The 14,178-nt window shown below is 62.6% G+C and overlaps 2 protein-coding genes across 5 annotated transcripts in view; both read left to right on the top strand.

Annotated features, from left to right (window-relative positions):
• Nucleotides 1–350: 350 nt before the first annotated feature.
• Nucleotides 351–4,606, top strand: PGAM2 (phosphoglycerate mutase 2). 2 transcript variants are annotated; one of them, XM_075910900.1, is made up of 4 exons: nucleotides 351–372; nucleotides 1,762–2,217; nucleotides 2,912–3,092; nucleotides 4,398–4,606. In XM_075910900.1, the coding sequence occupies exons 2-4, from the start codon at nucleotides 1,804–1,806 to the stop codon at nucleotides 4,565–4,567; spliced, it is 765 nt and encodes a 254-aa protein (XP_075767015.1). In that variant the 5' UTR covers nucleotides 351–372; nucleotides 1,762–1,803; the 3' UTR covers nucleotides 4,568–4,606. The 2 variants fall into 2 exon arrangements, with proteins under 2 accessions (XP_075767015.1, XP_075767014.1); XM_075910899.1 differs by lacking the exon at nucleotides 351–372 and having other exon boundaries at nucleotides 1,730–2,217.
• A 7,276-nt stretch (nucleotides 4,607–11,882) lies between these two features.
• Nucleotides 11,883–14,178, top strand: part of NUDCD3 (NudC domain containing 3) — a 63,007-nt gene continuing 60,711 nt past the window's right edge. The window contains exon 1 of one of the 3 annotated variants that reach the window (XM_075910898.1): nucleotides 11,883–12,191. In XM_075910898.1, the coding sequence (XP_075767013.1) occupies nucleotides 11,994–12,191 (198 nt within the window). In that variant the 5' untranslated portion in view covers nucleotides 11,883–11,993. The remainder of the gene's footprint in view (nucleotides 12,192–14,178) is intronic. The other 2 variants (XM_075910896.1, XM_075910897.1) reach the window with 2 other exon arrangements.

The raw sequence follows: 14,178 nt of genomic DNA, 5'->3' as shown, positions 1-14,178 counted from the left end.
CGGGAGCAGGGTCAACGCCCCAGCCCCAGCTGTTAATCCCCTGCTTTCCAGAGTGCCCATGGCAACCGTCCGCAGCCCCTCCCGGCACGTCCCTTACCCAGCCCCGAGCCAGGCCGGGTCTGGTCCTCTCCCGCCAGCCTCCCGGGCCGGCGCTTCTAGCCTCCAGGTGCTGGTTCTGGGCTCGCTACGGGCGGCCGTGCAGCCCCGGGTCCCTGCGTGAGCCTTGCTTGGCGTGAACGTTGCTGGGCAGCGAATTCCGGGCTGTGGCCGAGATTCCGGGCAGAAGGGACCTTCGCGGGGGCGGTGCTGGATGCGCTGCGGCAGCGTATCCCTGATACAGGACCGGACCTCAGCTCGTGTGACAACAGCCAGGTACGTTGCTGCACCAGGATCAGTGTTGGGTTATGTGAGGCCCATAAACCTCCCAGCTCTTGGGGCCAGGAATAAACTTGGCCTGGCGCTACCACCGCGGACCACGAGGGGGCGCTCCGTCATCAGTGTCAGAGGCCCGATCCTGAGCAGGAGGGAGCCAGTCCATCAGTCCTTGTGCAACACAGCGTTTGTGCCAGGGCTTTTAGTGCAAGGTTCACCACTACGGCTCTGCGTGCTGCTGGTGCCACACGTAGCCCAGCCCTACAGGAATAGCCGTATCAGCTCGGCACCTGCCTGCTGAGCTCCCCAGAAACCACCATGCAGCCCCCACGCTGACCCCCCAGCACCAGAACCTCCCTCCATCCCATGCCCCCGCCGTACCGTCCGGCGCACGCTCCCTCGGCCTTGCCCACTGACACCGCCTGGCTACCTCCACCCCACTCGGCATCCTTCAGCCGGCCGGACCCCCTCCGTGTCGGAGAAACCAGCCTTGCCCCTTTTCCTATGGGGCCGATGCCCATGGGGGGGCAGGTGCCCATGTGGGGAGGGCCCTGCCGAGCTCCGGGTCCCTGGCAATTTGAACCAGGGCACGTGGGGGGAGCCAAGACTCGGCTCTGGCTCATCTGGGGGGTGCGTCCAGGGGGGGTGCAGGCCAGGGTGGCGTCTCCGGTGGGCCCGAGAGGGTAAGTGACTTGCTCAGGCTCACACTCAGTCTGTAGCAGAGCAGGGACTAGGAACCCAGGCGCCCGATGTGCAAGACGAGTGCACTCACCATTGGGCCACGCTTCCCATCTTGTCCCCTCCCTCCGACACTGCGCTGCTGGGGAAGGAAGAAACCGGCCCCCTGGGGAGGGAGAGCTGGTCCCTCGCGGCACAAACCCGGGCAGTGCTTAGGGTCACCGGCAGGAGGAGCTGGCTCAGCGTGGGGAGAGGCCAAGGGCCTAGGAGCGTGTCAGGCCGGGGCCCACGCGGGATCTGACAGCGATTACACTGCTCAGCCCCTTCCTCCACGGCCCCCCACACTCCCGGGACCCCCCTGTGGTGCGGCAGGGGGGGTGGCGGGCACCTCTGTGCAAGGCAGGCGTCCCTCGGCTCCCCCTGCCAGCTGCCCCCCCGTTCCCCTCCAAAGAGCCCCGGGGCCAGGCTGGGGGAGCCGCGGTGCCGTGTACCTTCAGCCAGGCGGCTCCGCCATCCAAGGCCTGGAAGCTGCCCAGCTCTGGGCTATTTCTGGCCTGGCCTGGCTGTCGCTGGGGGGGGGACCTGCCCACCCAGCAGCACCATAACTGGCTGCCTGCAGCTGTCCGTCTGCCCCAGGGGGGGGGCCATTGGGCGGGCGGGTATAAAAGGGCGCCCGAGGCCGTGGGGTGGAGCTGTGGCCACCGCCAGCAGGGCACGGAGCTGGGCTCGGGCGCCGCCCTCCCTACCCCCGCGATGCCGCCCCACCGGCTGGTGATCGTGCGCCATGGCGAGAGCACCTGGAACCAGGAGAACCGCTTCTGCGGCTGGTTCGACGCCGACCTGAGCGAGAAGGGGGCGGAGGAGGCGCGGCGCGGCGCCCAGGCCCTGCGGGAAGCAGGCTACGAGTTCGACATCTGCTACACCTCGGTGCTCAAGCGGGCCATCCGCACCCTCTGGGCCATCCTGGACGGCATCGACCAGATGTGGCTGCCTGTGGTGCGCACCTGGCACCTCAACGAGCGCCACTACGGGGGCCTGACCGGGCTGAACAAGGCCGAGACGGCCGCCCGGCACGGCGAGGAGCAGGTGAAGATCTGGCGCCGCTCCTACGACATCCCCCCGCCCCCCATGGACGAGCAGCACCCCTACTACCGGCTCATCAGCAAGGTGAGGCCGGCCGGGTACCGGGAGGTGTGCTGGGGGGCGTGGCACCCGCGTCCTGGCAGGGTGACTTCCTGGCGGGGGGCTGCTGAGCCGGTGCGGGGGGGGGACACCGGGCTGTTTGCTAAGCACAGAAGGAGCTGGGGGGCGAAGGAGGGGGCGGGAGGGCACACGCTGGCCTGGGACTGGGTGGAGGCCAGGTCGGGGTGCGGAGAGACACTCAAGGCCCCCCCGAGCAGCTGGACCAGTGCAGCTGCTGCCCGCCCCGGGGTCTGTGGCACGAAGCCCCCAGCCGCTGCCTGGGATGGGCACGGGGCCTTCGGGGTGAGCGGCTGCCATAGGGCCAGGCATGGGGTCCCTGCGCTCGGCCCCCGCCAGCCTGGCCCCGCGGGGTGTCTGGCTAATCGCTGGGCGGGCGGGTGCCCGTGGAGCTGCATGGGGCACTTAGCGCTGGCCGGGGGCCCTGTGCCTGGGGTTTCGGGCAGCTCTCAAGCTGCGGGAGGGGGCCGGCAAGGGCGCCCTGGGGCTCCAGCCCCCCCGGCCACAGGCTCCCGCTGGCTTTGGGGCTGGGCCCAGCTCTGGTTCCGACCCGAGCAGCCGCCTCCCCACACCGCCCCCACCCCCGCCGGCTGAGCCCCCAGGGCTCCTTGATACCCCGCGGGGCCCCTAGAGCTACCAGGGTCTCTGCCCTGCCCCCCAGGAGAGGCGCTACGCAGGCATGAAGCCCGGGGAGCTGCCCACGTGCGAGAGCCTCAAGGACACCATCGCCCGGGCCCTGCCCTTCTGGAACGAGCAGATCGCCCCCCAGATCAAGGCCGGCAAGCGGGTGCTGATCGCCGCCCACGGGAACAGCCTGCGCGGGATCGTCAAACACCTGGAGGGTACGCCCCCCCCCCGTGTGGCCCAGCCCCCCCCAGCGTGGCCCAGCCCCCCCCGTGTGGCCCAGCCCCCCCCAGCGTGGCCCAGCCCCCCCCGTGTGGCCCAGCCCCCCCCCCCGTGTGGCCCAGCCCCCCCCCAGCGTGGGGAGCCCCCCGGGGGAGCGGAGCCGGGAAGCAGCCTGTAGCAGCAGGGCCCAGGGCACTGCCCCCAGGAGGACCCTGGCAGCCCAGGGGGCAGCTGTGAGCCCAGGCCCTGGAGTAGAGCGATTGCTGAGGAGTGGCCTTTAGCTGGGCCGGGTGCCAGGCCGCATGTCCTCCCAGCTATGTCCCCCCCCCCCCCCCCGTGCAAGGGCCCCGGGGCTCGCTCCTTCCAGTCTTGGCATCTGCTCCTGGGGACACGGGGGGGGGGAGGGAGTGGGCCCCGTTTGCTCCTGGGGACACGGGGGGGGGAGGGAGTGGGCCCCGTCTGCTCCTGGACAGTGGCTGCAGCGAGGGCTGCCCAGGGATGAGCGGGGAGGGGAGCTCCCCCTGCGGGGCTACCTGGCTCTTGTGTCAATGCTGGGGGCGCGTCCCGAGAACTCTCCCGTGTTCAGGGCATCGGGGGGGATGGGCGGGCAGGAGACTGCTCGGCCGAGCGGGGCGTGCCCCCAACCCATCCCCTCCCCCCCGATTAGCAGCAGGGCTTATCCACCTTGAGACCTGTCACTAGAGATGGGCAGGGGGGAGCTAGGTCTAATAATGGGCATCAACTCCTCCGCCCCGTGCCTCGGTTTCCCCTGCTGCAACATGGGGCTGCTAGCCCAGGGCGGGGAGGCCTGACCAGCTGGCAGGTGAGCACCCTGGTGCATTGATCAGCTCCTCAGCTGGGAGTGGGGGGGGGGGAGGCTAGGAGCGGGGGGGGGGGCTAGGAGCAGGGGGGGCGGTGACCCACTGCCACTGAAGGTTGTTGCTATTTTGAGGCTGGCGTCACATTTCCAGGCTCTGGGAGAAGCCTGGTTCTGTGCAGACCAGCCGGGATCCTGTTTCCCCGGCCTCCCCGTGCCCCGGCCCTAAAGGTCACGGCAGGAATCCAGAGCCCCGACCCCTCCCCTCACACCTACCCCACAGCCGGGCTGGCGTCACCAGGAGCTGCCCCGCAGCCAGCTCCTGCCCTCCCCCACAGCGCCCCCTGCTGGGAGAGGCTGGGGCTGTGTTTCTGTCTGCGCTGTCCCAGTGGGAAAATGCCCGGGGTCCCTGCCCGGCGGGCGGGGGGGGGGGGGGTCAGCTGGAGCCAGAGGCCTGTCTGATCCCCCCGCCCTGCTCCCCCAGGGATGTCTGATGCCGCCATCATGGAGCTGAACCTGCCAACCGGGATCCCCATCGTGTACGAGCTGGACGAGAAGCTGAAGCCCACGAAGCCCATGCAGTTCCTGGGCGACGAGGAGACCGTGCGCAAGGCCATGGAGGCCGTGGCTGCCCAGGGCAAAGTCAAGAAGTGAGGGGGGGGGCCAACCAGCGCAATAAACCGGTGAAAACCCGCCTGAGTGAGTGAGGGGGGGGCTGGGCACATCCTGGGGACCCTCACCCGGCGGCAGAGGGGAAGGGTTGGTGCTTGGCAGGCCGGGGGGCTTGGGGCTGAGCAGGGTCCAGATGCAGGAAGGGCAGCTTGGGGGTCAGGCTGTGCTCTCCCTTCCCCAGCGGGAGGGGGAAGTAGGGCTGGCCCAGAGGCCCAGTGTGGATATGAAGTGCCCTCCCCCCCAGCTGGTCCCCTCCAGGCTCCAGGCTGGAAAAAGCAGGGAGCCCTTGGATGGGGCCTGGACCTGCCTCTCCTGGTGACTCTGTTGCTGGGCAGGAAGGCGGAGCCCCTGCCGGGGCTTGGCACCGCTACCGGGCCGGGGGATCGGAGCCTGTGTCCATAGGCCGCCTGCAGGGTTTGAACTCTGGGATCAGCACAAAGCACAGAGCACAGCCTGGGAGCTGAAGGAAGAACCCCTGCGCCGGCACCAGTAGTAGGCTGTTCTCCATGGACCAGCCACCATAGAGGGCCCCAGACTGCACCTGAGTGGGGGCAGCGAGAAGTGCTTGTCCCAGGGCGAGCAGGCAGTGGGTGTGTGGTGCCATGTGGGCAGGGCACGGCTTGGGGCATGCCACGCAGAGGGCCCTGCCACAGGAACCTTGTGGGGTTGCAGCCTGGGCCAGAAGTGCGGGGCTGTGCCGGAGCTAGGGCCCTGCTGCCAGGGGGGTGCAGGATCTCTGCTCCCATGGCACCCAGCATCCAGCCGCAGCCCCGCCCGGGTCGGGGTTTGGGGCAGGACGGACCCTCCAGCCTTTACCGTCCCTGGCCACGCGGCTGCGGTCTCCGGCCTGGCCAGCAGGCGAGGCAGCAGCTGCTCGCACAAGGAGCTAGGATACAGCACCCGCCCCGGCTGTGCCGTTTGCTCCAAGCAAGTCAGGGTCAGCACAAACCCTGCTCCAGGGTCCCTGGCAGGGAGCCGGCTGGGGTGTGGGACATGGCTGCCCTCTCAGGGACAGACCTGGGCCTGCCAAGCTCTGTGTCACTGGCCCTGGCCTGCTGACGGCTCCTCCCTCGGCTCAGGTGAAGGACGGGGGCTGGTGGAGTCGGGTCCTGTCCCCTGGACCACGTGCGGGGAGCAGCAGAGAGGAACTGCTTGTCCACCCATCCTGACATCCCGCCTCCCAGCTCCGCTCTGGCCTTGCTGCTGCCCTCGTACTGCTGGGCACGGGGCAGAGGGGCCCGCTGGTCCCCATAGCATCCCCCTGACAGGGACCATGACACCAGGAGAAATCAGCAGAGCGCCCCCTCTTCCCCCCCCCCCTGCATCTGCCTGGTTCTCTCCTTTCCCTTCCACCCTTCCCCTGCCTCATGCCACCTGCACCCCCCCCGGAGCACCCGGCCAGGCCCCTGGGCCCCTTCTCTCTGTGCGGGCAGCTGCCGAGCCGGGAGAAGGTGGGAGGCAGCGGTTCCGGCCTGCCGGCAGGGGGCATGCATTGGGCACGTGGCCACGGTGCTGGAGATGCTGTTCTGGAGCAGATCATGCGCCGGTGTCCAGGGTCCCAGTCCCGGCTGGTGCCTCCCCACTGCGACGCTGGCACCTCCGCCGTCCCAGCCCTCGGTCCCAGCGCAGACGGGCCCCGAGTCGTCATGACATAAACAGGGCGGCCAGCCGCTGAGCCGGAATTCCCCGTGCGGATTCGCCAACGCTTTGGCTTCCCCGCCGCCTCCTGGGGGTGGCTGAGACTCCGCCCCAGGCCTGCATCTAAACCACAGGCCACTGGGGACTGGAAATGAAACTGATTCCCGGGGGCAAGGCGGCCGTCGCATGTGTGGGGGCGTCCCTCCCCGACGGTGCGCCAGTGTGACGGAGTGGGGATTTCGTCCACTCTTGTAGCCACTCTGGTTTTGTATTCACCAGTGGCTTTGTTGTGCCGTGTGCGATTCCGACTGTCCTGTGCTGCTCTGCAGAGAGAGAGAGAGTGTGTGTGTGTGTGTGTGCGTGTGCGTGTGCGTGCGTGTGTGTGTGCTCAGTGCCCAGCGGGGGACGGGGTCTCTGGGGGAGGACTCCTGAGGGGAGGCCCGTAGGGAATGACCCAGGCTGGCCTGACACCTGAGCTAGGTGGAGGATTCAGTCAGCTGATGCATGTGCCAGGGCTAGGGGAGGGAAGGCTGGATAGAGAGTGTCTGGGAATGGTTGGCTGGCTGGAGGGGGTGTCTGGGGATGGATGAACGGACAGAGGGGGTGTCCAGGGACGGGTGGCTGGCTGGGGATGGATGGAAGGACAGACAGAGGGGGTGTCCAGGGACAGCTGACTGGGCATCCCCACCTCTCCAGCTCCCACAACACAGTGCTCCTCTTCCTTGGATTCTGCTCCTTTCGCTCTGCCAAGGGGCGGGGTGGCAGGCCTGGGCAGAGGGGGCCAGTGAGCGGAGGCCCGGCGGTGGCTGGCGAGGCTGGCAGCGCCCTGGTTTATTCCCGCGGGGTGCTGTGCGGGGAGGACAGCAGAGCAGGAGCCCGCCGCACAGTGCCGCGGAGCCGTGTGGTTTCATCGCCAACTGCCGGAGAGACAAGTGACTTGGTTCTGGTGCCCAGGTTCCCTCGGCAGGAGCGATCAGCAGGGGCAGAGGAAAGCAGGAGCTGAGCCCTGGCCAATGCAAATGGGAAACAAGGCACCTGTATTTATCCAGCGCTGGGGTGGGTTCCCCATCACAGATCCAGCTGGCTGACTTTCAGGGAGGTGCCTTCGTTAGATGATGGAAATTACTGGGCTCTCTGCAAGGCAGGAGGGCCGGGACAGGGTGGGGCATGGGATCACGTCCTCCCCCCCCTTACTGGCTGTAGGTTGAGCCACAGAAGGGGGTAGAGGAAGACGCAGGGATGGGCCTTGGGGAAAGGACGATGCAAGGCAGGGCCACGAGGGGCCTGCACAAGACGCAGAGAAAGGGGGGGGCAACAGTGGGGCCTTAAGGGGGCAGAGTGATGCAAAGGGGGGCCATGGTTCAGGCTTCTGTGGCCCCCGTTTTTAGGGTGCACCTGTTGCTCTTGCTACTGGGGTGAGTTAAATTCTATGGCCCATGGTACAGGAGCACATAGGGGGCTGCTGGGGGTCTGGACAGCCAGGCCCGGCTCAGGGTGGTTTGGGATTGTAAAAAAAGCGCGTTATTTGGAGACTTCTGCCTAATCGATCAGCAGGGAAACAGCAGGCGTGCGGACACCGAGATGAACGGGGCAGCTCGCGCCCCTGGGACAACTGACTCCGGTTGGCTGCCGGCTCAGGGCGATGCCGCTGCCTTGCTTTGTGTGTGTGTGTGTGTGTGTGTGTGTGTGTGTTCTGGGGTGTGTGTGTGTGTGTGTGTTCTGGGGTGTGTGTGTGTTCTGGGGTGTGTGTGTGTGTGTGTGTGTTTTCTGTCAAATTCCTGCTACGAGATAACAGAATGTGTGGGACCCTCACCCTCATCTTGAGGCTCAGGAGTGCAGGCCTTCCCCAGCGCAGCCCCAAAACCACCTGGCCTTCCCTGCAGCTGTTGCTAGGTTGCATTGCAAGCAGACGGTCATCAGCTTTACACATTTCTCAGCTGTTCCTGTTCCCAGTGGCAGCTTCCTAATGCAGTGGTCCCCAGTGTGGTGCCTGCCAGCGCCATGGCGCCCGCCGGGCCATTTCTGTGCTCCCACTGAATGATCGGGGCTGGCCCCTAGCCATTGGCGGCGTCGGCCCCGGGCGTGCAGCACATGGGCGGCCCCACCACCGGGCACGCGGCGCATGGGGCTGCCGGCTCCTGGGCGTGTGGCACAGGCGCCAGCTCCGGGCATGCAGCACATGGATGGTGATGGCCCAGCCCCCAGGCGCGCGGGACATGGGCTGTTCTGGCCCCGGGCGTGCAGCGTATGGGAGGCCCCACCCCTGGGCGTGCAGCACAGTTGCGGCGCCAGCCCCGGGAGAGTGGCGCATGGGTGGCGCCAGCTCCAGGCATGCAGCGTATGGATGGCCTCGCCTCAAGGCCCGTGCGCGGCCCCGCCCCCGGCTGCCCGGCATGTGACCAGCCCTGCCCCTGGGCGCCCGGCAGCCCCAAAAGGTTGGGGACCATTGGAATGCATCCCTTGGTTCCGGAGCCCCCTTCCTCCATGCCAGGGGGGTGGGCATCTCCCAGTTGCATTTCTCCCAGAAGAATCACACGTTTCACCCCACTGGGCTTGCCTGGCATTGTTTAAGATCGACTGGCTAACTCGTCCTAGAACTAGTGTAGACAGGCACCTTCTATTGGAACGGTAGCTGGTCCTGTTAAACCTTACATTGACCAGGGAACACGTCACTAAACACCTGCTCTAGGGCTATGTCTAGACTACGGAGTTTTTCTGGGATACCAAAGGGAGCCAGGGAATGCGTCTGCTCTTCCGACATTTTTTGCGGAAGAGCAGATGCGCTCTTTCGGAAGCCCTGTATTCCTCATGTTATGAGGAAGAAGGGCTCTTCCGAAAGAGGAGGTTTTTCCGACATTTGGCCCTGTGTAGAGGGGCGACATTTCGGAAAAGCCTCTTCCGAAAAACCAACTGGAAAAAGGTGCGCAAATGTGGAGCGCAATGTGCGAAACTTTTTCCGAAAAAAGTGGCAGTCTAGATGTAGCCTAGGACTCCTACACGTTAACAAACGTTAAAACCAGACCTTTCTCCTGGGGCACCTATGGCCTGAGGCTCGGCTCAGCTGACGCATAAAGCTAACACTGTCTCTGCTCGTTTTAAGAAATGCTGGCTCACAGGTTTTCAGTATAAACTTCTTTTACCCGTGCTGAGCTCAGAATGCCTCTGCTAGACATGCTGTCAGGGTAAGGCTGGTCAGCCAAGTTCTCTCAATGGCCCAAGCCTGACAGCTCGCAAGCTAACGCCGTCAGAAACCACAGCGCACGTCGGACATGCGACAGTGTCCCATGCTGGGACAAGATGCGTTCCAGTGCAACGGGGGTGCCCCGAGGCCAGTTTGGAGACACAGGCTCACAGGTGTGGGGACATGGAACCCCAATCCACAGAAGCCTTGAAGCTTGGGCTTTGCTGTCGGTTGTCACCTCCTGTGACGGCGCGTTGGGGTCCCCTGTCTCCTGCACCCCGAAATGGCACAAACAGACTCCACCAGCCAGTAGAATTGAGGGTGGTTTATTGCTCCTCCAGGATACAGCACAGATGTAATCTGGTTACAGGAACTGGGGGCTAAGAGGCCTCAGTGCCCCCCTTGAGATAGGGGAATCCCAGCCCTCTCCCCAGTTCCTTCTCCCCTGCTTTCCAGCCAGGAACTCACTCACTCTCCTCCAGCCCTGCCCCCCAGCCAGGGCAGCATTCCACCTTCCTTTGTTCCTCTCCATGGGGGTCAGCTGGCCAAACCAGTTGGGATACCCTCTTTGCATAGTGACTCATTACTTGTCTGCTCGGTGGTGCTACAGACAGCAGCCAGAGAGTTAGCAGGTTATCCCCCACTACGTCACACCTCCCCACACAAAACCATCCACGAATGGTATCAATGCGCTGCCAGGCTCCTCTCCAGGCCGCTCACAAAGGAACCAGCGAAGGCCAGGCCTGGTCAGATGCTCTGGTTTGCAGAGCTCCAGTTCACAGCAGTTGCTGTGCCTGGCAGGAGCAAGGTCTCACAGGCTCCCGTTCACATGCTTTAGTCCAGCCCCACCCAAAGCCACCCACTAGGTTTTGTTTAGCTTCTCAGGTTTGAGTCTATGAAACACAGGTGGACCCAGCTGGCCAGGTCAGATTTACCGTCAGAAAGGTGAGTTCCCTTAGCGCTTGGCAGCCCATGGGGCTTGCAAGCGATGCCGTTGGGTGAAAAGCCCCAGTGTGTAACACCCTTTTGCTCCCAGGCACAGTCATGCTCCAGCTTCTGGCAGCGTTCACTGCCCGTGTCTCGTGTGCCCCTCCCTCCGCCTGGACAGAGGCTAGAGGGTGCCACAGAACAGCATCTGCACCAACAGCAGCGCAGTGCTCTTGGGGCTGGGTTTCTCACGCGGCAAGGGGAGCACAGTGCCGAAGAGCCAGAGGAATGTGATGGGCTCCAGTAGGGTATGAGGAAGCCCAGCAGATGCAGGGGTGGGTGCCGAAAGGGAGGGGGGATCAGAGGTGGGAGGCCGAGGAAGGGAGAGGGTAAGAGACCTTGCTCCCTCTTCCTGTAGTATTTTTAAACTTGCCTGTGACAAGAAACTCAAAACCAGCTGGGTTGGCTCATCAGAAAATCACAAGGCCATGGCAAGATAGCCAGCCTGCAATGCCAGGGTGCACTCCAACGTTCTCCAGCTTCAAAGAGTTGAGGTAAGGGCAGTGGGGAACACAAGGCCCTGAGAGGCATCTGTATCTGCCACCTGGGTTGTCGTCTCTTTAGACCTTTTAAAGGGCTTGAGGAAGAGGGGTCCACATGGCCCCTATGACTGGGCAGGTCAAGCTCTAAGGCTAGAGAAGTCCTCCCAGAAGGCTAGAGTGGCTGTGGAGGAACCAGCCAATCAGGAGCCAGGAGGGTCTATATAAGAGGAGCTGGTGGACTAGAGGCAGATCAGTTGCAGCCTAGAAGAGAGGAGGTTGTGGTGGGCTAGTGGAACAAACGGGACCAGCTCCCTGTGGAGACTGATGGACCTGATGTCTGGTCCTCAACCTCTAGGGAAGCCCATTGGCCTCCCCCAGCTGCACCAAACCAGCCCCCTTACAATGCCCATCCCCAATCCGGTCCCTTTACTATGTCCTAGGGTTGCCCGGTGTCCTGTTTCCGCCCGGACTGTCCGTTCTACCGGACGTGTGAAATGTCCAGTATTTCCTGTTTCCCTCGGACGGAAGCCGGCGGGGACCGTTTCCCCTGCTGCGTCTGGCGGGGCGGGGGCGTGCGGGACCATTTAAAGGCACAGCGCCTTTTTTTTTTTTTTTGCTTAACAACTTTGGTCTCCCCCTTTCTTTTTTCTCAACGGAATTTTTTCCCGTTTTTTGGGGGATGGGGTGGGGGGGGTTCGGTATTTTTTGTTAAACCATCTGGCAACCCTACTATGCCCTGCCCCCGCCCCCAATCCTGCCCCCTTACTATACCCTGCCCCCCTCTTTACTACGCCCCGCCCCTAGCCCCTCAATCCCCGCCCCCTCTCGGGCAGGGAATCCCGGGAACCCCGCCCCCATTCTGCATCACATGACAAAATGGCGTCTGAATCCGTCACGTGATGCTGCGACGCTCTAGCTCCCTACCTCCTCCTTCTGGCCCGCCGCAGCGTCTCCATGGCAACGGCCCCTCTTTTACGGCCTCGGTTTCCGGCCGGAGCGTTGAGCCGCGCGGGACGAGCGGAAGTAGCCGGGGCCGTTGCGGGCCCGGGCCGGAAGTGCCTGTCGGGAGGTTGCCCTGGCAGCGGGAGAGTCCCGGCCTGAGGAGCCTCCCCCGGCCGCCATGGACCTGGCCGCGGCCATGACCGACACGTACGACCAGGCGCTGCTGGGCATCCTGCAGCACGTGGGCAACGTGCAGGGCTTCCTGCGGGTCCTCTTCGGCTTCCTCTACCGCAAGACCGACTTCTACCGCCTGCTGCGGCCGCCGCGGGGCCGCCTGGGCTTCCCGCCCGGCGCGGCGCAGGCCATGGCCCTCCAGGTAGCCCGCGCGGCGCGTGGGGGGGAGGCGGGTGGTGCGCATCCGCGCGGCCCTCCGGGCAAAACTTATTCCGCACGCGGCTGAGAGTGGTTAGCCGGGGGGAGCTGCAGCGGCCTGCAGGCTGGAGCAGCCCCTCTGCACGGTGGGGAGAGGCCGAGGGGGCACTTCCGACTGGAGCGCCTGCCCCTGTGCCCTCTCGAACGGCTTAGCCAGTTCGTTAACTCTGGAACCTACTGACGACGCGACATGGGTTAAAACGAGCGGTTTCACCGATGGGTTGGATACCGAGGTCCAGCCGAAATGCTTTATCCCAGCCCCGCACCCTGTTGCGAGTGCTCAGTCATCTCCATCCCGGCTGGCAGAACCTCCAGCTTCCCCGTGACAGCTTCTCCAAACTGGTTCTGCATTGTTAGCCCGGGAGTAGCTGGGAGACCTGAAAGGGTGGGGACAGCATTGCATTCATTACTCCCTCACACCAGAATTGAAGTGGGCCAGCATTGATCCTTGTCGGCTTCCTTCACGGAGGATCATGCTGTTACTGTTCATGACACTGTCCCCTGAGGTCTTTGGGGGCTGGATCAGGCCCTCATCAGTTGTTCGACTGATGTATGATGGCATTCTTGTACCAGGGTCTGAGTGGGGCCAACTGTGTTACACGATTGGCTTGCATGTGGCCAGTAACTCCTTAGCTAAGGGTGGAGTTACTGTCTTTTTTTTATTTTTTCAAGCTCCTAGAAATGTTTGCTATGCCACAACCAAGTAAAGACCCAGGCTTTGCTCTGAGGAATGGGTGTAGCATAACAAAGTGAGCAGTATAAACACCCTCTCCTCTTTCCTTTACGCTCCTTCCCCTTTGGGTAAGATTGTGAGGTTGATCAGGTCACAGCTGCTTGTTTAATTCCTTTTGTTACTTGTTGGCTGCCTTACTCTCCTGTCATGTCTCAGAGATTGCACATCAAAGATGAGGTTTCTGGAGGAATTGGAATGAGGGGAGAAAGGTGTCCTGGCATATATATCAGTGAAGAAGAGATAAAGGGTGCCAAGGCATAATCTCCACTCTGGCATGATAAATGCAGTAGGTCTGCAAAAGTACCCAAAAAGTACCTTATCTTTCCAGGCTCTGGTATAAAGCTTCCCCCAAAAATCTTAGAAACCTAGATTTTGGGGATAAAAATCCGATTCCACCACTCAAGTAATGATAAGAAAGCCAGAGGAGAGATCACTTGGGAAATCTCAGCCCTATCGTAAAACCAGGACATAAAAATTAACCAATACCAGGTTAATAAAAAGGAAAGAGAGCTTTTATCTTCACCACAATACTCCTGATATAAGCATAATCATTAGATAAGTCACCAATTAATATACTCACGGGGGATTCCACCATGGGCCAAAACTTAGTTATAAAGTAGAGGAAAACCCATTTTTAAATGCACAGACATCAGATTCCTATTCCCAAACCATAAAACAATAAAACCTAACGGATTTATAGATAGTGAAGATTCTTTTTTTGGAGAGAGACATTTTGTCTGCCCCCCCTTAGTAGCTGGAGAGAAACTGCTCTGGGACAAAGGAGGGAAAAACCAAAAATTCCTTTGTCCCCGTTTGAAATTTCTACCTACATTTCTGTTGGCTGCCTGCTACCTGGTTAAGTAAGTGATATAGTTAACTCTTTAGTCCCCAGGCTGCTGGCTAAACCTCATGGTCATGACAGATGGTAAGAGCAGATGAGCTGAGGGTGTATGAAGGAGCACTGCAGAGATGCAGGAAAGGGCAGCATGATGTAAGAGGACGGGAACTTTGTGGAGCACAATGCAGTGGGGAGTCAGTGGATGACACATGGTGGGCAACTTCGTGAGAGGAATGGGTGTGAGAGCGAACTTTGACAGCAATGGTTTGAACATCATGGAGGGAATACGGTTGGTGCTAAAATGCCTGACAGGAAGTGATTGCAGTAGCCAAGGCAAAAGGAGCAGTCTGTGACAACGAC

This window comes from Pelodiscus sinensis, chromosome 28 (genome assembly GCF_049634645.1).
Source record: "Pelodiscus sinensis isolate JC-2024 chromosome 28, ASM4963464v1, whole genome shotgun sequence".
In the NCBI taxonomy this organism is placed as follows: domain Eukaryota; kingdom Metazoa; phylum Chordata; order Testudines; family Trionychidae; genus Pelodiscus; species Pelodiscus sinensis.
The sequence above is the reverse complement of the archived record's forward strand: the minus strand, read 5'-3'. Positions and strand labels throughout refer to the sequence as shown.

Excerpts from the sequence above, each read along its gene's own strand:
- PGAM2 (XM_075910900.1), top strand. The coding sequence starts at position 1,804 with ATGCCGCCCCACCGGCTGGTGATCGTGCGCCATGGCGAGAGCACCTGG. Across the intron at positions 2,218-2,911 it reads ACTACCGGCTCATCAGCAAG|GAGAGGCGCTACGCAGGCAT; the intron begins GTGAGGCCGGCC and ends CCTGCCCCCCAG. Across the intron at positions 3,093-4,397 it reads GATCGTCAAACACCTGGAGG|GGATGTCTGATGCCGCCATC; the intron begins GTACGCCCCCCC and ends CTGCTCCCCCAG.